This window comes from Manis javanica, chromosome 3 (assembly GCF_040802235.1).
Source record: "Manis javanica isolate MJ-LG chromosome 3, MJ_LKY, whole genome shotgun sequence".
NCBI classification, from domain to species: domain Eukaryota; kingdom Metazoa; phylum Chordata; class Mammalia; order Pholidota; family Manidae; genus Manis; species Manis javanica.
In genome coordinates this window covers 47,023,131-47,048,199 of record NC_133158.1, presented here as the reverse complement: position 1 = coordinate 47,048,199, position 25,069 = coordinate 47,023,131, and the positions used below count along the sequence as shown (strand labels likewise).

The 25,069-nt window shown below is 37.7% G+C and overlaps 1 protein-coding gene across 13 annotated transcripts in view; it reads left to right on the top strand.

Annotated features, from left to right (window-relative positions):
• TTC3 (tetratricopeptide repeat domain 3) overlaps window positions 1–25,069 on the top strand; it is a 136,380-nt gene that overhangs the window by 42,522 nt on the left and 68,789 nt on the right. For all 13 annotated transcript variants that reach the window (XR_012129137.1, XM_073231375.1, XM_073231369.1 and 10 more), the window contains 6 exons: window positions 12,900–13,062; window positions 14,028–14,073; window positions 14,912–15,032; window positions 16,150–16,213; window positions 18,323–18,383; window positions 21,119–21,197. Coding sequence is in view for 12 of the 13 variants with exons in the window: in XM_073231369.1 (XP_073087470.1) it covers window positions 12,900–13,062; window positions 14,028–14,073; window positions 14,912–15,032; window positions 16,150–16,213; window positions 18,323–18,383; window positions 21,119–21,197 (534 nt within the window). In the remaining variant the exon portion in view is untranslated. The remainder of the gene's footprint in view (window positions 1–12,899; window positions 13,063–14,027; window positions 14,074–14,911; window positions 15,033–16,149; window positions 16,214–18,322; window positions 18,384–21,118; window positions 21,198–25,069) is intronic.

Below are 25,069 nucleotides of genomic sequence, written 5' to 3'. Positions count from 1 at the left end.
TGTTGTGCTTCCATTCCTATGACTAACTTATTTTACAATTTGCAGTTTGTACCTCTATCCCTTTCACTTATTTCACCAGTCCCCCTACCCCCCTCCCTATGGAACCAACAGTTTGTTGGGTCTGTTTCTTTTTTGTTCGTTTTGCTTTTTGGATTCCACAAATAGTGAAATCGTATGGTTATTTGCCTTCCTCTGCCTGGCTTATTTCACTGAGCATAATAGCCTGTAGCTCCATCCATGTTGTTGCAAATGGCAAGATTTCCTTCTTTTTTTATGACTGTGTAATATCCCCTTTTGTGTGTGTACCTCATCTTCTTTATCCATTCATCTATCAGCAGGCACTTGGGTTGCTTCCATATCTTTGCTAGTGTAAATAATGCTTCAGTGAGCAGAGGCGTGCATATATCTTTTCTAATTAGTGATTTTGTTTTCTTTGGGTAAATTCCCAGAAGTGGAACTGCTGAGTCATATGGTATTTCTGTTTTTAGTTTTTAAAGGAATCTGCATGCTGCTTTCCACAGTAGCTGCACCAATTTATATTCCCATCAACAGTGGTTGGGGCGGGGGATTCCCTTTTCTCCACAGGCTCACCAACAATTGTTATTTCTTGTCTTTTGGGTAGTGGCCATTCTGATTGATGTGAGGTGTGATAACTCATTGTGGTTTTGGTGTGCATTCCCCTGATAATTAGCAATGTTGAGCATTTTTCACGTGTCTGTTGGCCATCTGTATTTCTTCTTTGGAAAAATGTCTGTTCAGGTCCTCTTCCCATTTTTTAATTGGATTACTTGTTTTTTTGGTGTTCAGTTGTATGAGTTCTCTATTTTGGATATTAGTTCCTTATCAGATATATTATTGGCAAATACGTTCTCCCATATGGTAGGTTGCCTTTTGTTCTGTTGAGTTTCCTTTGCTGTACAGAAGCTTTTTATTTTTATATAGTCCTACTTGTTTATTTTTGTTTTGTTTCCCTTGCCCCAAGAGATATATCCATAAAGAAATTTCTTGTGCTGATGTTCATGAGATTCTTGCCTATGTTTTAGGAGGTTTATGGTTTCCTGTCTTACATTTAGGTCTTTAATCCATTTAGAGTTTACTTTTGTTTATGGTATAAGACAGTGACCTAGTTTCATTCTCTTACATACAGCTGTCCAGTTTTCCCAACACCATTTATTGAAGAGAATAATGTGAAATAATGAAAATAATCTTTTTCCCCCATTGTGTATTTATGGCTCCTTTGTCATATATTAATTGATTATATATGTGTGGGTTAATTTCTGGGCTCTCTAGTCTGTTCCATTGATCTGTGTGTCTGTTCTTATCCATTCTGTTTCAATCACTGTAGCTTTGTAGTATAGCCTGAATTCAGGAAGCATGTACCCCCAATTTTGTTCTTCTTTTTCAAGATTGCTTTGGCCATCTGGAGTTTTTATGGTTCCATATAAATTTTAGGATTATTTGCTCTAGTCCATTGAAAAATGCCATTGATATTTTGATACAGATTACATTAAATCTGTAAATTGCTTTGGGCCAAATGGCCATTTTGACAGTATTAATTCTTCCTATCAGTGAGCATGGGATAGATTTCCCTTTATTTGGAATGTCTTCACATTCTTTCATCGTCTTAACAGTTTTCATAGTACAGGTTTTTCACCTCCTTGGTTAGATTTATTCCTAGCTATTTTATTCTTTTTGATGCAGTCGTAAATGGAATTGTATTTTTGATTTCTCTTTCTGCTAGTTTGCAGAAGGAATGCAATGGTTTGCTGTATATTATTGTCTCCTACAACTTTGCTGGATCCATTTTTATTCTAATTATTTTTTGATGGAGTCTTTCTACATATAATATGTCATCTGCAAATAGTGACAGTTTTACTTCTTCCTTACTAGTTTGGATGCCTTTTATTTTTTTTTCTTGTCTGATCCCTGTGCTTAGGTCTACCAGTACTATGCGAGTAAAAGTGGTGAGAGTGGGAGTACTTGTCCTGTACCTGATCTTAGAGGAAAAGCTTTTAGCTTTTTCCCATTGAGTATGAATGTTGACTGTGGGTTTATTGTATATGGCCTTTATTATGTTGAGGTATTGTTCCTCTTTACCTATTTTTTTGAGCATTTTTATCAATGTCTATTGAGACATAGTGTCATATGTTTTTTATCCTTGTTAATGTGGTCTATCACACTGATTGATTTTTGGATACTATACTTATATCCTTGGAATAAATCCTACTAGGCTGTGATGGATGATCCCTTTGATGTATTTTTGAATTCAGTTTTCTAATTTTTTATTGAGGAATTTTGCATCTGTGTTCATCAGGAATATTGGTCTGTAGTTTTCTTTTTTGTAGTGTCTTTGGTTTTGGTATTAGAGTAATAGTGGCCTTGTGGAGTTTAGAAGTATTCCCTCTTCTGTTTTTTGGATTCCTTTAAGAAGGATGGGTATTAGCTCTTCTTTAAATGTTTGGTAGAATTAATCTGTGAAGCCATTTGGTCCAGGAATTTTTTTTGTATTTTGGGAGTTTTTTTATTACCAGTTCAATTTTGTTAGTAGTAATTCATTTGTTCCCAATTTTCTTTCCTCCTGGGTCAGTCTTGGAAGATTGTACATTACTAGGAATTTGTCTGTTTCTTCTGGGTTATCCAATGTATTGACATATAATTTTTCATAGAATTATCTTATGATTCTTTGAATTTCTGTGGTGTTGGTTGTAACTTCTTTTTCATTTTGTGTATTTGGGTTCTTTGCTCATAAGTCTGGTTAACGGTTTGTTTATTTTCTTGAAGAACCAGCTCTGGTTTCATTTTTTTTCCCGATTTTACTTAGTTTCTGTTTTTATTTATTTCTCTTCTTACCTTTATTATGTCCCTCCTCCTCCTAATTTTGGGCTTTCTTTGTTCTTCTTTTTCTATTTCCGTTAGTTGGAGGGTCAGAGTGTTCATTTGAGATAGTTCTTGTTTCTTGAGGTAGGTCTGTTTTGCCATAAACTTCCCTCTTAGAACCGCTTTTGCTACATCCCACATGTTTTGAACTGTTGTGTTTCTATTTTCATTTGTGTCCATGTATTGTTTGATTTCCACTTTGATCTGTTCCTTGACCCATTAATAATTTAGAAACATATTTAGTCTTCTCATTTTTTTTTCCAGTTTTTTCTTGTAATTGATTCTGTTTTCATACTATTATGGTCTGACAAGATGCTTGACATAATTTCAGTCTTTTTAAATTTGTTGAGACTTGTTTTGTGCCCTAATATATGATCTATTTTGGAGAATGTTCCGTGTGCACTTGACAAAAATGTGTATTTTGTTGCTTTTGGGTAGAATGTTCTGTATCCATGTTAAATCCATCTAGTCTGATGTTCCACTCAGTGCCTCTGTTTCCTTAACTTTTTCTGTCTGGATGATCTATCCATTGATGTTAAGTGGGGTGTTAAAGTTCCTTATTGTTACTGAGTTGCTGTCAATTTCTCCCTTTAGGTCTGTTAGCATTTGGTATATTTATGTACTGTGTTCCTATATTGGGTACATAGATGTTTGAGATTGTTAAATCCTTTTCTTGGGCTGATCTCTTTATCATTATTTAATGTCCTTCTTTGTCTCTTGTTACTTTCTTTGTTTTGAAGTCTATTTTGTCTGATGCATGTATTGCAACTCCAGCTTTTTTATTGCTCCTATATGCATGATATGTTTTTTTCCATCCCTTCAGTTTCAGTCTGTGTGTGTCTTTAGGTCTGAAGGTCTCTTGAAGGCAGCAAGTAGATGGGTCTTGGTTTTTATCCATTCAGTCATTCTGTGTCTTTTGATGGGAGCCTATAGGCCAAATTAAAGTAATTGTTGATATGTATATGTTTATTGCCATTTTGCTAAATGTTTCCTGGTTGTTTTTGTTATTCTCTGACCTTTCTTCCTCTTGTGCTGTCTTTAGTGTTTTATGACTTTCTTTAATGTTATAATTGGGTTCCTTTCTCCTTTTTTGTGTGTGTAATAAAAGTTTTTGGTTTTTGGTTGCCATGAGGTTCTTATATAATATCCTGTAAATATAACAATTTATAATAAGCTAATGGTCACTTAAGTTCAAACGCATTCTAACAGTACTACATACCTTCTCTCTGTCCATGTTTCATGTGCATGTCTTCTTTTATGCCTTTTTATTAAGTGATTCCCTTGACTAATTTTTAGATATAATTGCTTTTGCTACTTTTGTCTTTTTGACCTTAATACTAGCTTTCAATTAATTGATTTACTACCTCTACTATGTGTTTGCTTTACCAGTGTAAATTTTTCTTTTTCCTAAATTTCTTGCTTTTATTTAGGGTCTTTTCTTTCCTCTTAAAGAAATCTCTTTAACATTTCTTGTAGGGCTGGTTTAATAGTGGTGAACTCTTTTAACTTATGTTTATCTATGAAGCTCTGTATCTCTCCTCTAATTCTGAATGATAACCTTGCTATGTAGAGTATTCTTGGTTAGAGGTTTTTACCATCCAGCACTTTAAATATATCATGCCATTCCCTTCTGGCCTGTAGAGTTTCTTCAGAAAAATCAGCAGATAACCTTATACATAATTCATTGCTTTCCCATCACCACTTTCAGGATTCTCTCATTGTCTGTGATCTTTGACATTTTGATTATGATGTGTCTTGGTGTGGCCCTCTTTGGGTTCATCTTGTTTGGAGCTCTCTGTGCTTCCTCCTTCACTTGGTAGACTGTGTCCTTCTCCAGGCTAGGAAAGTTTTCAGCTATTATCTCTTCAAATAAATCATGTACTCCTTTCTCTCTTCTCCTTCTGGAACTCTTATAAGCAGATGTTAGGACGTTTGATGTTATCCCAGAGCTCTCTTACCCTATATTCATTTCTTTTACTTTTTTCTTCCTTCTGCTGTTCAGCTTGAGTGCTTTCCATTATTCTATCTTCCAAGTCACTGATCTGTTGTTCTGCATCCTCTAGTCTGCTGTTCATTCCCTCCAATGTATTTTTTTATTTCTTCTAATGAATTCTTATCTCTGGTTCTTTTTTGGACTATCTAGTTCCATATTAATGTCTGCCTTGAGTTCTGTTGTTTTCTCAAGTCCAGTGAATATCTTTATAGCCATTGTTTTAAACTCTTTACTGGGTAGATTGGTTAACTGTTTCATTTAGGTTTTTTCTAGTTTTTTTTTTATATGTTCTGTCATTTGGAGCATATTCTTCTGTCTCCTCATTTGCATGACTTTCTGTGCTTGACTCTTTGAATTAGTTGAAATGGCTTGTTCTTCCAGTCTCTTGAAAGATGGGCTTTGTGTAGGAGAGTCGCCTGTGTAGACTGCATGTGCCTCCTGGTTATGGCAAGCTGGAGGCTGAGTAAGTGTGAGACAAGCTTTTCCTGGTGCTGGGGCTCCCAGGCTCCCAGGGGCGCCTGGCCTGGGGCAAGTTCCCTATAAATATGCTGAGACCAAAGGAAAACAAGGGCAAAAGGTTGGAAATGAAAGGGTTTATTCTCAGGGCTCAATCTCTCCTCACTCTGAACCCCAGCTGCTTGGCTCTCTCCCCCTGCCTGGCCACACTCCAGATTCCCGAGTTTCGGCTCCTGTCCCAGTGCCACCTGGGTCCCCCCACCCACCTTGGCTCCCAAGCTCTATCTCTCTGACTGCACTGCATTCTCCTTCCCCACCACCCCTTGCCCATGGAAGAACTTTTGGGCATGTCCCTGGTGACTGGAACCTGAAACTCAGGCAAGGGCAGCCTCTTCACCCTTCCCCAGGGCCGGAACTCCCATGACTGACAAGCCATTCTGGCCCTGGTAAATATCACATTGATATGCAAATGGATTATTACGTGTGTATACAGTGGGCACTATCAAGGCCAAATGGGAATCCTAGTCGAAAACTTCCATTTTCCCCACAGGGCCCATTGGAGGGGCTCCTAGGTTGATACCTGTGGGTTCTGCTCTGGTGATGGGGAGGGTGGTGGGCTAGCAGCAGGTTGGGTGCACTCCAGGTAACTCCCAAATTGATACCTGCTGAGTCCCCTGTGCTTCCTCACCCATATGGCCAGGTGTGTCCACTCAGTGTAGCTTCCTACATTGAGTGTCTACCAGATCTCACTGGTGGCATGCAGTCAGGCTCCGTACACGTTCCCCCTTGGCCCCACATGTGCTAGGCTGTTCCTGGGAATGCCCACCTGAGTGCCTGTGGAACACCACTGGGGGTCAGGATCTGGCACCATGCATGCATGCGTTCCCCCGTGGCCCCTGTGCTCTCTGAGGTGCTCAGGAGAGTTTTCCTGTTGGTGCTTGCCTGGCCCCACTTGTGACCAGGAGTCAGGCCCGGCACACACATTCCTCTGCAATGCTCCGGGGAGTTGCCTCAGTGTCACCAGCCTTCGAATTTGTGCACCTTGCCTGTGAGCTGGGGGACTTTCCTGTCCTGCTGCTGGGGGCTGGGCTGGTGGATAGCAGGGAACAAGGCCAACTGCTGGATCATATCCACATCCACGTTGGCCACACTAAGATGCGTGGAAGAAGCACAGACAGTGGTGCTAGCGGCTCCTCTGACCTTGAATTACTTCTGGCAGTTTCCTTGCCAAGCAGTAGATGTTTAGTTCTGAAATTTAGGTTTTTTCACCTATGGTCCAGTTGCACTTTCAACCACAAGGCTTTTTTCCTGTGCCTCCAGGCAGGGAGTCCCTGCCTCTCTCTCCCAGCGATACCCCTTTCCCTCCTCTCTGCTGGAGGCTGTGTGGGGGGGGCATTCACATGGTTCCAGTGTCTCTGTCTTTCCTGCTGTTTTTTTGTTTTTTGATTTTAATCTTTCCCTTGTATAGAAGTTGTTCACTTGGGTCTTTGTTCTTTAGGGTGAAAGGCTCTGTGTAGGTGTAGATTTGGTGTGTAAGTACGAGAAGGTGGATTCAGTCTCTTTCTACTTTATATCTTCCCAGAATCTATAATTTGCTTTTGAACTAGAGTACATAGAATTATGGAGTTTTGGAGACCCCAAATTATTATTCAGGTGGCCTAGGAGTATATCAGAATCTCTGGGGGTTGTAAAATTCCCCACTTGGAATTCTGCATCCAAATTTCAGAGTCACTTTTTAAATGCCTTATTTTATACATGAAGAAATTGAGTCCTAGAAAGGTTAAGTGACTTTTATAAGGTACCACTGCAAATGAAAGACAAAACTGGACTAAGAATGCAGGGTGACTGAGGGTGATCAGTTTTTTGCTGCTCTCATTATGAGTCATTTTTGTGCTTGAAACAGAATCTTTGCTGATCATTGAAACTGACACTTGGCAGGTGCTCTACAAATATTCTCAGAGCAAATGGATGATAGAATTCTTAATACTGAAACTCAGACCATGATACTGGTTTTCCAGAATTACCTTTTGCTATTTCAACCTATTGTCAATGTAGAAAAAGAGTACTAAAATTTTCTGAATTACTTTGAGGACTTTATGTAGACTGTATATTCCTGGCTCAATTTATCAATCATAAAATATTCCTTTTTTTAGGACTTTTTTATTTTTAGGACAGTTTTTGGTTCACAGCAAAATTAAGTGAAGGTATAGAGATTTACCATAAAAACCTGCCTCCACACAGACAAGTCTTCCTCATTATCAGCATCCCCCAACAGAGTGGTACATTTGTGAAAATTGGTGAATCTATATTGGACACCATATAATCACCAAAAGTCCATAGTTTACCTTAAAATTCACTCCCTAAGTGTCATACATTTTGTGGTTAGAGAAATGTATAATGACATATAGTTCATATTTTTGTATTTCATATTTTCACTGCCTTAAAAATCCTCTGACCTGCTTATCATCCTTCCCCTGAAACCTCTGGCAACCCTTCATCCTTTATCTTCATACATAAAAGGATAGTTTATCTTCATAGTTTTGCCTTTCCCAGAATGTCATATTGTTGGAATCATACAATATATAGCCTTCTCAGATTGACTTCTTTCACTTAGTAAGTTTCCTACATGCATTTAAGTTACCTCTCTGGTTTAATAGCTATTTCTTTTTAGTGCTGCATAATATTACCTTGTCTGGATATAGCAAGGTTTATTTATCCATTCACCTACTGGATGGGTATCTTGGTTGCTTCCAAGTTTTGGCAGTTATTAGTGAAGCTGCTGTAACTATCTGTGTGCAGGTTTTTGTGTGGACATGTTTTCAGCTCCTTTGGGTAAATACCAAGAAGTGCAATTGCTGGGTCATATGATGAGAATATTTTAGTTTTTTAAGAAACTGTCAAACTGTCTTCCAAAGTGGCTGCACCATTTTGCATTCCAACCATCAAGGAATGAGAGTTCTGTTGCTTCACTACCTACTCAGCATTTGGTGTTGTCATTGTCCTGAATTTTGACCTTTCTGTTAGGCAGATAGTGGCATCTTGCAGTTTTACTTTGTATTTCCCTCAGGCATATGATATGGAGCATCTTTTCATATGCTTATTTGCCATTGTATATATCTTCTTTGATGAGGTGTTTGTTAAGGTCTTTGGCTCATTTTTTAATCAGTTGTTTCTCTTACTGAGTTTTAAGAGTTATTCCTGAATTTTGTGTAACAGTCATTTATCAGATGTGTTTTTTAAAAATATTTTTTCCCAAAGTGTGACTTGTCTTCTCATTTCCTTGACATTGTCTCTCACAGAGCAGAAGTATTTAAGTTAAATCAAGCTCAGCTTATTAATTCTTTCAATTAGTCTGTGATCCATTTTGAGTTACTTTTTGTGGTGGGTGTCAAGTCCGGATTCATTTTTTTTACATGTAGATGTCTAATGTTGCAGCATTATTTGTGACAAGGCTCTGCTTAGTTCATTGTATTGCCTTTGCTCCTTTGTCAAAGATCAGTTGGCTATGTTTATGTGGCTTCACTCATTTTTAAAAATTAGGATATTTTGTAATGATTGTAAAAATTTGTATGTAGATGAAAACTGTAACTCCTAGTAAGTATTCAAAAACTTTGGTAGCTATACATCCAGGTCATTTAATTTTTTCAGAAAAGAATGCTCATTGAAGGATAGTTCAAGTTTAAAAGCAAAAGTAGAATATGCAAGATGCATTCCTTCCCTTTATAAGAACGCTTTCTTTTCACTTTAGAATTAAAACTGTGAGCCCGAGTCTGTTAAGTCATGCCTCTAAGATACACCTGTAAAGGAGAGTACTCTGCAGACTTCAGTATGGGGGTGGGCTGTGTTTTCTTCCTTCTTTCCAGATAGAAAAGACCATTAAGTACAATGTCAACTGTCCTAAACATGCTTTCAGGCTTAAGAGGAGGGGAATCGTTATATCCTAAAGAATGAGAATTTTTGCAGTATAGTCAACAGATCTTTGTTGACATGTCTGTGGATATGCCTTTTGAAGTTGTGTAGGATATAAACTGAGCTCACATATGTCCTTAAGAGCCTTTTGATTTTAAGGGGTATAATTAGGACTCCTGTTTACGAGTGACAAGACCTAACTCAGATTTGGCTTAAGTAGAAAAGGGAATTCATTGGCTCATGTAATTGAAAAATCTAGGATTAGCTTCAGGTGTGGTTGGGTTCAGCTCTATACCCATTTTTCTTTCTGTTTTTCGGCTGTGCTTCTCTGTTACCTTTCTTTTCAGTCTTCTTTTTTTCTTTTCTGTTTCATTTTACCTGGGCTCTGTTGGTGTATCCGTGAGTTCATTGATGTTTTCTTCTGCAGTGGTCTAATCTGCTTTTATTCCTATCCACTGTATTTTTCATCTTAAATGCTTATAGCTTTCATCTCTAGAATTTCAACTTGAATATTTCTTATGTATTTCATGTCTTTACTTAATATGTTCAGTGCTTGTAGTTTTTTGAACATGTGGAATATATTTATAATAACTTACTATCCTTGTTGTCTTGCAATGGGTTTTAGCCCCAGGCAAGTTCACTGTAGATACAGTGTGACCAAAGAAATGACAGTAGAACGTTCTTGGAATGAAAGGGTATAACCAACTTTATTCCCATGGTGGCTGGTCAGTCACTAAAATCCTGCATGCGAGTCTGCATGCAGCAAGCCGGTCTCTGCCCCTGGGCCCCTCTGCCTATGCAGCCATCCTCTGGGCAGAGGGCTTCTGCTCTGCTCTCCTGCAGCCTTGCAGTCGTGCCCCCGTGTTGCCCAGAACACTGGGCCGAGCTCTTTATATAGAGTCAGTAGCAACGTATTGCCCACACGTGTGTAGTGAGCTAGCGACCAGTGCCAGGTGAGAATCCTGGACACAGAAACCTTCACTTTATCCACACTTGTCTACTAATTCTACCAGCTGTGTCATTTCTGGATTGTTTTCAGTTGACTAATTTTTTTTTCTGCGTTATAGAGCACATTTTCCTTCTTTCCATACATAGTAATTTTTGATTGGATGCCAGACATCATGAATTTTATCTTGTTTGTACTGATATTTTTGTATTTCTGTAAGTATTTTTGAACTTTGTTTTGGGGTTCAGTAAAGTTACTTGGAAACAGTTAATTAGTTGAAGTCTTGTTTTAAGATTTGTTAGGTGGGACCATAGTGTTATTTGGCCTGGAGCTAATTTTTCTCCACAGCTGAGGCAGAACTTTTCTGAGTACTCTACATGATAATGAATTAGGATGTTTTCCACTCTTGGCCCTGTGAGAATGCTCACTGTTTAGCCTTTCAAGTGGTTCTTTCCCTGGCTCCAGTAGTTTGCCCCACAGACATGTACTGATTAGTACTCAGCTGAAGTCTCAAGGGGGCCTCTCTGAAGATCTCTGGAGTTTTCTGGCTCTCTCTTCCTGTTCCCTGGCCAGTGGACTTAAGCTACCTGGGTTGCTTCTCCCTGTGCCATGACTTAGAAGCTGTTCAGTAACCTGGAGCAATCACAGAGCTTACTGTGTGTTTCTCCTCTCTCAGGGATCACTGTCTTTTGTTGCTTGATATCCAGTGTCTTCAAATCTTTGTTTCATGTATTTTTTCCATGTTTATTTATTTTAGACAAGAAGGCAAATCCAATCCCTGTTACTCCATCTTGACCAGAAGTAGTAGAGTGTAGGCTCTCTTGGCTTCATTTTGAAAAAGGCTTTTACTGCAGTAAAAGCCTCAAACTGATATCCTTAATGACTGTTAATTCTAGTGGAAAGAGAGCCTCTTTTAGTATGTACATAGTATATGGAAGGGGTGCCTCAACCGGATTCTGACTGAGCCATGTGTCCACCTGTGGATTGATCTGTGACCTGGAAAATGGTGCATTTAGGATGGCCAGTCTCTTGGGTCACAGCTACACTTCTGCCATACCATCCACTGTTAAGATGGGGCACTAGAGTTGATAGTCCTGCCACTACTCTGCAGGGTAGGGACATGGTGGTGTCAAAAAGGAGGGGATGCTAGGCAGACCAACAATAGGGAATTTCCATGTATGTGTAGAGAATGAGGTAGTGTTAAAGAAGAGCAAAACTTTGTGTTGTACTTGGGCTCAAAAAACTCCAAAGGTACGTTTAACTTAAGCTTTGTTCAAATAACTTCAGCAAAGAGATCTGAGTAAACTCCTTTTCTCAACAGAAAGAAGTTTACTGGGTTCTATAGTTTAGGGAAAAGGACCTACCCAGTAAAAGATGAGAAATTTAGCAGATATGGTTTATAAACTCTCATAATTTCCTGTGCTGTGATTTAAAAGAAATTTTTTAATGCATTTATCTTCATTTTGAAGCTCATACATGCCTAGGGGTTAGTATTTTGGTTTTGTGGCATATCTGAGAGATCTCTTTATCTGCTTGTGCCTTTTGAGGAAAAGCAGAGTTTAGCCAAATGTAATCTCAGTTGGGATCTTTGATCAGAGCCTAAATATAGTCTTGCTAAAAAACTCCAGAACTCACCGGGTGGGTTGGGTACCAGAGCTGGATTATATAAGCATCTGAACTTGATTAAACAAAGGTCCTTGTGGTTGTTTTTGGATTAGTGAGAACCTCATCTTTCTTAAAAGGGTCACTTATTTCTGATACCATATTTTCTAATAGAATCAGCATGTTCTTTGTAAAATGTGTAATAAAGAGAAAAGTGCTTTTTAGACCTGGAGTCCTAAGATCAGCATTCTTTGGTCACCTCAAATTAAGTATGACTTTAAGCCAGTTTCTAGTCTCTCTCATGTGTAAGTCACCTCTCAAGTGGAGGTATGGTACTTAAAGTTTGTGAGCAGCCAGAGACGGGTTGGTTGAGCTAGTCCCAAGCTTGGAAATAATAGTTTTCTAGATTAAAATGTTCATACTTTCCCAGAATGCATAAGTGGGGCTAGCCAGGACTGTTTCTGTAGCAAAAGAAAACAAAACAACTGATCTTTGGAATGAAGAGTAAATCAGTGGCTTTCGGACCTTTTGTTAAAGCCAAAAACTGCACTTAAAGATAAAATATAAGCTGATTAAGAGAGAGATGGATGGAAGATCTAGCCTAGAGGCATCCCTTACCTGTGCCCCATGCTCTTCAGAGTGGTTAGAAAACTACTGCACAAGCTGATCTTCCAGCTCTAGAATTCTTTTGATTTCTAAAATGTAGGGAATACAGACTTAGAGACTATTACTACCTAAAAGTATTTTTTTAAATTAAGTTACTTATTTAAAATGAATGGTTTTTATATTTTATTTGGCACAAAGTAATACAGTCTTCACTAAAATATAATAAAGGTTGAATTCTTTTCTTTGGGGGTATAAAAATCTCAAGCATAAGTACTGATCTCTAGTCAGTTGTAAAAATTATTATGAATACGATTCATAATTTTCCTTTAGCTCACTTAGGTAATTTTATTTTCTGAGAGGTATCAACACTTTTATTTATTTTTCATTGATAGGGTCCTAATCTAACATTCTAAGTAACTAATTAGTTTTCAAGCAAAATATTTTTCCTTATCTATTTTGTTTAACTTAAGCATATTTTTGAGAAAAAATTAAATTTATCTTTTGGAACAGGGTCATTATCGTTATTGTGCTGCTCTTTCTATGCTGGGGGAATATGACTGGGCCCTGCAAGCAAACATAAAAGCTCAAAAACTCTGTAAAAATGACCCTGAGGGAATCAAGGATCTAATTCAGCAGCATGTAAAGTTACAAAAACAAATAGAAGACCTGCAAGGTATTTCACCTAAGATTCTTCTGGCTATAGTTGAATTCCCTTTCAAACTTTTGAAGGTGGGTTTCTTGGATTAATGGAGGACCAAAAATCAATTCTCAGATGATTTGTACTTATGTTGTTATGTTACCTTGGTCAAATCACTTAAGCTTTCCATTTCTATCTATAGAATTACATTAGTATTATATTCTATTAGATAATTATACATAATTTGTGTTTATTTGAAATAGCAAAAAGTTATTTATTCTTCTGTTGAAAAACATGCCTTCTTGAAATTTCAAATAAAACCTTTTTGAAACAAAATTGTTTTAAAATTCTTCCTCCGTTATTATAGTTACTTCCTAAAGAAAAGGCCCTTCAATAGAGTTGTTTAGTGTTTTTGCACTGTCAGTAGCTAATTCTATAGCATGCTGAATGTATGTACATATATACATACACATATATGTGTGTGTGTTCTGATATATATGTATATATCAGAAATGTGCTGTGCAGGCTAGGAGTTTTAGATTTTCATTCTGTCATTCTCAACTGAGTCATTTTCTTTGTCCAATGCCTAAAATTCCCTTATTGCACACTTTTAATGTATAGGTCTCTCCTATTTTTTCTTCTGTGGGTAGTGTCTTAAGAAGCTGAGTCGAGCAGTTTTATTTCTGTAGCAGATGTTGTCATCCATCATACCATGATTATAAGATTGTGAGCTCCTTGAAGACAGGTACCATCTTTTGATTCAAATTTATATACTTTTCCATCTAGTCAATGATCACATGTAATGGGATGTCAAATAAGGTTTGTGAAACATTTTGTTGACACCATTGTAAAACTAAAAATATCCGGAAATGTAAAACTGCTTAGGCTTATTTTTTTTGTTCTGTAAATTTCTTACTGTCAGCTTAAAGGAAATTTGAAAATCTTTTAAAGTATGTATTGCCATCCACTAATTATTATGCATGTGTGATTGATTTTTATAGGTCGACCACCAACTAGGAATCCAATTAAAGCCTTTTATGAAAGCAGGTGAGTTGGTAACAGGTGGATTAGTAGCTGTTACTTGGAATTGCTTTGCCCTGTGAGTTTAAGTTTCTCTGTGTTTGATGCTTCAGTAGCTAATATCAACTATGTTAAGTTGAGGATGGGAAGGACAAGAGGTAGTTTTCAAAGTGTTCATGTGTAAGAGCAGATGACCTGTGAATAGTCAGATTTGTTTTGCTGAACCATTTGCATGTATGTATTGGAGATTAGTAGCCTGAGCCTACAAGCAAAGAGCAGTACAAGGTTAATTGGATGTTACTGTGCTAACATGGGACCACTTTTGGCCATAAGGGTCCTAGCAGCAGAGAACAGGAAGCATAAACATAAGTCTGTGCCTTTTACTCTTCACCCATGTCCTGGAAACACCTCCCTTCAACCTCCTGACATCTTTTCAAAGGCTCTGGCATTTCCAGTTTGAAATAGGCAACAGATAGACTTGAGTATGTTCACAAGAAAACAGCAGCTAAGGGGTTCTGTGTTTGTTACTTGGCGATTAAAATCCATTAAGCTTTTTCCCACATGCTTTAGATGCTTAAGATTTTGAAGCTGTTAAATTTAAAACAAGGAAACTTATATATTTTAATGTCAGAAACCAGAGTACATTCCTTGAATGTTCTTAATCTATTTTGAGTTTCTAATACCAAATTAAAATTATTTATATATAAAACCCAATCTCAGAGGTAGAGATTCTTTTTAAAACAGTATTACCTTGCTTTCAAGGAAAAAGGGCTGTGATTGCTAAAAGCTGCTTTCTGAAGGATCACTCTTAAAATGTGTACTCATCTATAGAAACAGAATGATAATTCCCTTTATCCCTACTCAGGGCCTACATACCAAGTTTATCAGCACCTGCATTTAGTACTTCACTTAACTTTGTGGAGACTGAAAAAGATTCCAGAAAAACTAACCACGAAATGGCAAACGGTGGTAATCATAATCTAAAGGTAAGCTCAGTTAAATTATCTAAAGAATAAATAATCTTCTGTTTTTGCAATACTGTTTTGGTAATAACGGGAATTAAATATTTTAGTCATAATGAACCCCTTTTTGACTATTAATATTAAGAGAATAATTCTCTTTTTAATAAATAATCTAGCTGCCTCCTACAACTACATAAAATTCAGTGTCGCAGAATTTCTTTTGAAATCACATTTGTGTGTTTCCAAAATATTTTTTTCCTAAACTTCCTTTTGCTGCTTGTTTTATTTCTCTCTGTATGCCTTCCCTTTGCATATCTCTCAATCAAACAGTCACTTGGAAATTAGTGACAGTGGGGTCTGCTGGCCACATCACCTGACCCCTTACAATGCTTTGGATTTTTTTTCCCTCCCCTCTCCCTTTTTGCAGTCTACTTAGCTGTGTGGCACTGCACCAGCCCACCTTCCCAGCTTGTGATGTGCTGGGCCTGGGCAGCTCCCCATCTCCATCTTTGCCTCTGTTGCTCTTAACAGCAATAGTGCCCAGCCTTGATGGTGCTCAACAGAACCTTGACGTGAGGTTTCTTAGGGCACCTCTAGGCCTATCCTGGCGCTGCAGTTAGTGTCCCAGATGATTTGTATCCTGAGTTTTTCTCTGAAAGGTAGTGTACCCAAAACTCAGCAAATATCAAGTCCACATTTATATTTCTTTCCAGGATTTGAGGGGGAAAAAAGGAAAAGGCTGTTTGGGGGATAGATGGGTAGTGGGCTTTGAAGGGAGTTTTCCACCCCACCGTATAGTCCTTTTGTTACTAATTATGAAAATCTCAAAGAGGCTGTGTTTGGCTGGGGAGAGGAGAATAAGGAAGATGTGATTAGATTAATTTAATACAGGTGGTTATTGGACAACCACTGTGTCAGGATCATGGCAGGGGTCAGAAATAGAATTGTCTTTTGAGAATTTGTCATAGCATATCATAATCACTTCTCATTAGTTACCATTTTGTTTGTTTGTTCCTTTAGGCTTAATAGCCAGCTGGGTATTTTAGGCACTTGGATAAATTCTCTCCTATTCTATTTTATTATTTAGCTATTCTTCATGGCTGTATTTTTTTGAAAGTCTCAATTTTATTTTTATGGGTAGGTGGTAGATGAAGCTTTGAGGGTAGATGATTGTGACTGTCATCCTGAATTTCTGCCACCATCAGGTAAGGTTTTTTTCTTAAGTGAATTATTGCTGAGTTAATGTAGTGTTGCCTAAACTTCTATGCCCCAAAATTCCCAAAAGCCTCACTTACATTTACTATTGTTCTCCTTTTACTTTATAATGCTTCTGTATTAAGACACTGAATGTTTATTGGAAATCAATGCTCAGTCTTTTCATATTACTTAAAAAATTTTATTTTAGAAATCCAAATAAAAGCATGGAAAGATGAAGCTCTTCCAATTTCCACTAATCTAGTTTTTTATTCAACTTTTATTTCATTATCACCCTTCTTCCCTCCAGGAACCTTTTTAATCATTTTTTTTTCCTAATTGCCCTCCCCTATGAAATTTAAATACCAAAGGTACTCTTTATCTGTTTATGTACTAGGTGTATGTGTGTCCTTTGTATATAAAAAGAGTAACCAATTTTTACTCTGTTGGAGATGATGTCGCCCCCGCTGAGAATGGATGCTTTAGGCTAATACCAGTTTATTTTTAATTGTATGTGCTGAGTGCATTTGTTTGTTTATGCATCAAGTAAATACTGCAGACTCACAGCAGAACCTCATTTACTAGGCATGTCAGGAAATGAAGGGTTCCAAAGAAGCGAATATTTTCATTTATTTCTTAGTCTCCCTTATACTACCAGATTTTGATGGAAATCATTGTGGGATAGATGACGCGCTTCTCTGGCTTTTAAAACAGAGTTTAAGAAAATACAGATTTTCTTGATGGCTCAGAGTTATTATTTAACACACATCATTGATCTCAAGCATTCACGTGCTTCTCCCAGGGTGGTTGTATGGAGATTATTGACCTAATTAATGATCTTGTTGCTCTTTTCCTTTCTCGTTTGTTGGTTCATTTGTTTTCTTTGCAGTGATTGTACTTCTGGCAGCCATTCTGTCTTCCTGCAGTTCTGCCTTCTCGTGGACTCTGGTGCCCCATGGCCAGTGATTCACCACTGGGCATTTCCATATTGTTAGGTCACTAGCAGAGTTACAGAGACAGGGAAACTCAGGCAGTTGTCTTACCTGATACAACTCTAATGTCTTGTGGAAAATCTTTGAGGACAAAACTTTTCTTCTGGAAACAGCTTTTAATTTATCAATATTTCTTAGGCTATTATTATCAGACAGCACATTTAAATAAATAATTTAAATGCCATTCACACAGCACCTACATTCAGTTGAAGAAGTGAGTCCCAAGGTTAGGGCTAAGTTTTGCCCGAAGTGACACAGCAGGAATCAAACTAGAGCTCTTCTGCCTTTCTAGAAGCCTCTGTGTTTTTTTCTTAGGCCGCCAAAACCAGCTCAGGCTCTCATACCCTCCTGACTTGCCTCTGCTGTCTCTCCCCCAAGATTCCATTAAATGTACTCTGTCCTCACTGCTGCGCTCTTTTCTGCACACCTTTGCACAGATGACTCCCCTGCCCAAAGCATACCTTGCTCTCTGCTCCTGTCAGTAGAATAAAGGCTGACCTCACAAGAGTTCAGGATCAGAAGCACAGGGCCTAAAAACACTCACCTCAACTGGCCTTTGTACCCCGTTTCCAACCTTCTGTCCTTATCAAACTCACTAAATCACACAGGTTTACTTAGTGTTTCTTAAAACAAACGTTACTTTTGGGTTTGGCCCAGTCTATCCAAATCCTGCTTGTTGCTTAAAACTAAAAACAAATGCTGCATTCCCACTCACACTTTTCCCAGCCACTCCAGCATAAGTGATTTCTCCCTTCTGTGACTTAAAAGAGCAGTTACTATGGAATTAATATATCAGTAACAACATAGTATTTCTTTTCTTCTTAATGGTGATTGTTGTTTAATTGAGGTGACCGTTCTCTCTTCCCATCTGATTGTAAACTATCTGAGAACAGAAACTATAGCCTCTGTCTCTCTGTATCTACATAATAATCGTCATTTTAATTTATCTGTGTAATAATTTTATAGCATACATAGGTATCAGTAGCTTCTTTTTTGACTTGTTTGTAATTACACTCCCAGTATTGCTTCCTTTGCTTTCTTATTCCAATTTAAATTTTTTAGTGTTTTTTTTTCAAGCTTGTAAATATTTATGTACAATTTCAGGAACACATACTTTTGTATTCACAGGTCAGCCTCCAAAATATAAAGGAAAACAAAAATCCCGAAACAATGAATTGGAGAAGTTCAGGTATGTTTTTTATCTAAGGTTTTTTGTTTTTTGTTTTTCCCTAATGACCTTTCCCAAGGAAAAAAAAAATGCCTTTCAAGTAGTGGGTACCTTTACAGTGTGTATTATGTAAGTACATTCCTTTCAAATATCAAAGGCATGTCTTTAGGAGAGGGTTTACTTTTCGCTGAAGGATTAATAATAGTATGGATATTAATACTGATTTCTGAAAGTCATGTATCAGTATTAATTTTTTAAAATTCCAAATACATGCTGATAAGACAAAAGTTCTTCAGAGAAGTAGCAAGTAAAGACTAATAAATCACCTTTTCTTCTTACTTTATTTCACCTTTCCTACAATTCCTTCTCTAGTAGCTTCCTTTAGGAACTTGCTGTTAACAATTTCTTGGCAGTTTCATCTGGAAACTTACTCTGTATACAAAGACGTGGGAATGTGTATATTTGACTCATTTCCATTAGAGAAAAGTATTTACTAATGAACCGACCACTTATAGGTGGTCCCAAACATCCCCCCCTAAAATTAACAGTAGGAACTCTTGCCACCTGTCTTTATAGTTGATCCCCTGTTACCTACACAGGTTATAAATTGATTGCAAAGTGAAATTGTAAAACTTACATACAATGGATACAGAAGTTTATGAAGTCATTGAAAATGATGCTGGACAAGCTGCAAAGCCATTTCTGCCCGTTATACCACTGTCAGTTTTCTCTTCATTTCTTGAGGCTGATTACTTGGTAGGTGCTTTAAGGAGAATGATTTGAATGTCAAAGCACTAAGAGAAATTGAGAATGCTCCATTAAAAAGGAATGACCATTTTTTGGTGCTTCTGTAAAAATTAAACACAATGCAGGGACATAGTATATTATGTTACTCTATTATTTGGTAGAAAAATCCTGAGTCTTCCTCCCTGCCCCACTCCTCCCCTCCCTGTGGAAGAAACCAAAACCAAATGAATGACCATTCTTTGAATACATACTTATGATTTTAACCTGTTTGGTTAAAAATGTATATATATTTTCCTGATATTTTGTTTCTGTTTTCAATCTGAAGGCTTTTTATTTTATTATATCTGCCTCATGGGTTATTTAATAACTAAATGGGATAACCACATAAAACACCTAGAGCCCTGGAATATGGTAAATGCTCAGTATACTTGACCTATCATTGTTATCACTCTCTTTTTCATTGTCGTTAGAACCATTCTGGCTTACAGCTTGCTTTTATCTCTTTCAAAATGTCTTGTGTATCTTCCCATATCAGACCACGGAGATCTACGTTCATTTTCATTGCTGCAGGGTGTTTCATAGTTTCATAGTATAGATGTTTATTTGAAGAAGAAACTGCGAGGGTGTAATTGCTCTGTCAAAGAGGATGTGTAATTTTAACTTTGATAGAAATTACCAGATTGCCTTCCCAGAAAATAAGCATTGTTCACATTCATACTGAACTGTGAGAAGGTGTGGTATAATAAAAATATATATATTTGGGCTTTGTCCTCAGTTTCTGGTACAGAGTTCCTAAAACCCTTAGAATTTACTGATGAGTGTCCTTTATGATTCGAAACGATCCCCTTTGTACCCTACCAGAGGTTTTACTAATGAGGTGTCTCAAGGCTGGTGTCTGCCTTCAGAAGTGGAGCCGGTCACCAAAAAAACCAAGCATGTAATTGGAAGGTTGGAACTTTCAGCTCCACCCCCTGATTTCTGAGGAGGGGAAGGGGTCTGGAAATTGAGCTCAAGTCACTAGTGGTCAGTAATTTAATCATTTATGCCTATGTAATGAAACCTGTATAAAAACCTGTAAACCTCGAGGTTCCAAGGGTTGTTGGGAAAGTGGCACACTCTGGGCCTGCACAACAGTTCTGTGGCACCTTTCCCCCAACTCTTTTCTCTGCCTTTCTTCCCTTGGGGTGTTCCTGAGTTCTCTCCTTTATAATAAGCTGGTAATAGTAAGTAAAATGCTTCTCAGAGTTTTGTGATTCATTCTAGGGAGTTGTTGGATCTGCAGGGAGGGTCACAGGAACCCCTGAATTTGTAGTCTTCCAGCAGAAGTGTGGGTAACCTGGGGACCCCATTGTGGCTAACTTTTGTAGTGAGGGCAGCCTTGTGGGACTGAGCCTTTACTCCAGAGTTGGTGTTAAAACTGAACTGGATTTTTGGATACTCACTTGATATGGGAAAATTGCTGTGAAAAAACAACAAATAAATACTTGGTGTCAGGGAAGAAGCCACACATGAGATGTCAGAAAACACTCAGAGTACCCAAGTCTTCCTAATGCTTACTGGCACTGGGAGTCAGACTTCTCCAAACAATTATATCTTTCTAAATTCCCCTTGAGATTGAGCATCTTTGCAGTGTTTATTGGGCTCATTGCAGGGCAGTGTTATTACTGATGACTGTAGATTTGTAATAATGTTTGATGATCAGCACAAATCCACCCTGATTTCTATTTCTTTCAAAAATTGTTCTTCCATATTATCTTTATAATCAGTTTATCTGGTCCTCCTCCACCTTTTATAAGGATTTTTATGGAGGTTTTCTTAAATTTAGGGGTTAAGTTGGGGAGAATTGGCATCTTGGTAATATTTCTATTTAGGAACTTGTGACTCTCCATGTACTGAGTATTCAAAATGCCCAGTGCTTAAAAACAAATATATTGTTTTCTTTATATAAGCAGGATTGTTTCATGTTAAAATAATTCAAAACAAGACTTTTTTTTCTCTTTTGGTTCTAGTTCACAAGGGACTTTGCCAATAGATTTGAAAAACATCTTGGAGAAACAGTTTTCTAAATCCTCCAGAGCTGCACACCAGGTAAAGGAAAAGGCGTTTCTAATGGAAAAAACAAACTCTTTGAACAAAACATTTTTCACATGAATTAAATCTAATCATGTACATCTCTAAGATATTTTTCTATAATTTTAGTTATGGGCAGATAATTTAATGTATGATTGCTAAGAAAACCACACTATAACTCATCTAGATAGTGACTTGATAATTGCGTAACCAGAGAGTTAACTAATAATGGTTAACACTGCAGAATTGTTTGCTTCCCAAAAGTTTAACAGGAAGGAATCTTCCCAAAGATTTAAAGATTTGGGAATCTTTGCTTCCCAAAGTTTTAATTTTTAAGTTAAAGATTTTAAAAAGATTTAAATAATTTTGAAAGGTTTAAACACTTGCAGTTTCATTACACCTACTCTAAAACTATTAAAGAGCAAACTTTTTATTCTTTGAATGATATAACATTAATCAGGTAACTGAGTATAAAATTCTCATGGTAGTAAGTAATGAAAAATATACATTAAGGAGAAAGAGATGATAGGCAGAGCATGGAGGACTTCTAGGGCAGTGAAAATCCTCTGAATATTATAATGATGGATACATGTCATTGTATCTTTCTCCAAACCCATAGAATATATACCACCAAGAGGGAACTCCAGGTTAAACTATGGACTTTGGATAATTATGTGACAGTGTATTTGTCTTTAGTTAAAAATATACCACTCTGGTGAATGATGTTGATAAAGGTGAGGCTTTGCAAGTAGTGGCAGGTGGTATATGGAAATCTCTAACTTCCTCTCAATTTTGTTGTAAACCAAAGCTGCTCTAAAAGAAAGAATCTTTAAATAAATGAAAAGAATACAGCTTAAAAGATTACTTTGAGGACATACATCAAGCTAAATGTATGTACTGAAAGAGTAGAGACTTAAATTAACAAAGCATTCATCCTAAGAGCTAGGAAAAAAGAAAAACAGCAAATAAACCCAAAATAAGCAGAAAGAAGGAAATAATAAAGATGAAAATAGAAAATAATGAAATGGAAACAAACATATAATGAAGGATCCACAAAACCAAAAGTTAATTCTTTGACAATACACATAAAATTTACACATTGGTGCTGAAGCTTATTAAGAACTAAAGAAAAGACAAAAAAAATAGAAAGACTGAAGAACAGTTTCAAGAATAAAATGGGGTACATTACTACAAATCCTTCAGTATCATAAATATATCAAAGTACTATTATGACCATTATACCAAGAAATTTGAAAATGTATGTAGATGAAATGGATAAATTTCTAGAAAAATCAACTTATTAAAACTGATTTGATTCTGGGGATGAAAGATGGTGGCATGAGAGGTGAGAAGGAGGCTTTCCTCCTAAATCGCATATAATACAAAAATATAATTAATACAACTAATCCTGAAAGAGCAACAGGAAAGAGGGCTGCTCCAAACTGCATACACCTGGAGAAAAGAATAATCTTCATGGAACAGGGTAATGTACCAAAGCCATGGGTGGGCAGAACCCAAGCCCTTCCTCCACCCCAGCTCACAGGTGGGAGGAAGAGAAACGGAGCAAGGAGGGAGTGGAGGCCTGGGACCACTGAACACCTAGCTCTGGAGATCTGCTCTGGGAGCACAAACTTACATATCATGGTGCTCTCATAAGTAGGGGGATTGGAAAGCTAAGACAGGCAGAATGTCTAGAGAGACTGAGATTCCAGCCACTTGTGGAAAGCAGGGATCCATATCCAGCTGCTCTGGGACAAAAGAAAGATGGGCAGTCTGAGAGACTTCCTAGCAGCGAAAGGGCTGCTAAAGGGGCAAGGATTGCAGAGAGCTTCCTACTCAGGAGAAAGGACAGATAGACAACATTATCCAGATGCACTCTGCCCAGCAGGTTGGAAACTTTCACGATCTTCAGGTCCTTCAGCCTCCTGGCTGGCTACGCAGCTCCAAGGCCACCCTCCGTGATATGCAGCCTGCTGCGCCTTCCTCCTGGCCAGCCCCAGCTGGCTCGCAAACCAGCAAACCCTGCCCTGGCATCAGGCCAGCCAGAGGTAAATCCTGCCTACAGCAGCTACAAACGCAAAGCATAGAGGCTTATACCTGTGTGATCAGCCCACTGGTTCTGGCAGTGGAGACAGCATAGCAGCCGGGAAGCAGGAAACAGCTCTTTCCTCCCACCAGGCACCAACATGGCTTCCCTGCGACCCCTGACATTGCTCCAGGGTTTGAGCAACTCCAGAGAATAGAGCTTCTGGGCACTAGAGGGCACCACACACAAATATGAAACGTCAAAGGAACCCGGTTCAAAGCAAAATTACAAATACGCCAGGGAAAGACTCAAATCGACCTCTTGAATCTTCCTGAAAGAGATTTCAAAATAAAAATCATTAACATGCTCATGGAGGTACAGAAAAATATTCAAGAACTCAGGAATAAATTTGAGTCAGAGATCCAATCATTATGGAACACAGTATCAGAAATGAAACATGCAATGGAAGGTTTTAAAAACAGATTAGATGCGGTGGAGGAGACGATAAATGAAATAGAAATTAGAGAAGAGGAATACAAATAAGCTGAGGCACAGAGAGAAAAAAGGATATCTAAGAATGAGAGAATATTGGTCACTGTGTGACCAATCCAAACGGAACGATATTCACATTATTGGGGTACCAGAGGAAGAAGAGAGAGAAAAAGGGATAGAAAGTGTCTTTGAGGAGGTAGTTGCTGAAAACTTCCCCCATCTGGGGAAGGAGATAGTCTCTCTCAGGCCATGGAAATGCACAGATCTCCCAACACAAGGGACCCAAGGAAGACAACACCAAGGCATATAATAATTAAAATGGCAAATATCAAGGATAAGGACAGACTATTAGAAGCACCCAGAGAGAGAAGTAAGATCGCATACAAATGAAAACCCATCAGGCTATCATCAGACTTCTCAGCAGAAACCTTACAGGCCAGAAAGGAGTGGCATGATGTATTTAATGCAATGAAGCAGAAAGGCCTCGAACCAAGAATACACTATGTGGCAAGATTATCATTTAAATTTGAAGGAGGGATTAAACAATTTCCAGATAAGCAAAAGCTGAGAGGATTTACCTCTTACAAACCATCTCTACAGTGTATTTTGGAGGGATGCAATAGAAGGAAGTGTTCCTAAGGCTAAACAGCTGTCACCAGGGGTAATAAAACCACAGTAAAGAAAGTAGAACAGTTAATTACTAAGCAAATGCAAAATTAAATCAACTACCCCCAAAGTCAATCAAGGAATAGACAAAGACTACAGAATATGATACCTAATATATAAAGAATGGAGGAGGAAGAAAAAGAATGAGAAAAAAAGAACGTTTAGATTGTGTTTTTAAAAGCATACTAAGTGAGTTAAGTCAGACTCTTAGATAATAAGGAAGTTAACTTTGAACCTTTGCTAACCACGAATCTAAAGCTTGCAATGGCAGTAAGTACATACCTATCAATAATCACCCTAAATGTACCAATCAAAAGACATAAAGTCCCTGAATGGATAAAAAACAAGACCCATCTATATGCTGCCTACAAGAGATTCACTTTAAATCCAAAGACATACACAGACTAAAAGTGAAGGGATGGAAAAAGATATTTCATGCAACTAATAGGGAGAAAAAAGCAGGAGTTGCAGTACTTGTATCAGACAAAGTAGACTTCAAAACAAAGAAAGTCACAAGAGACAAAGCATGACATTACATAATGATAAAGGGGTCAATCCAACAAGAAGATGTAACCATTATAAATATCTATGCACCAACACAGAAACACCTACATATGTGAAACAAATACTAACAGAATTAAAAGGGGAAATAGAATGCAATGCATTCATTCAAGGAGACTTCAACACTCCACTCACTCCAAAGGAC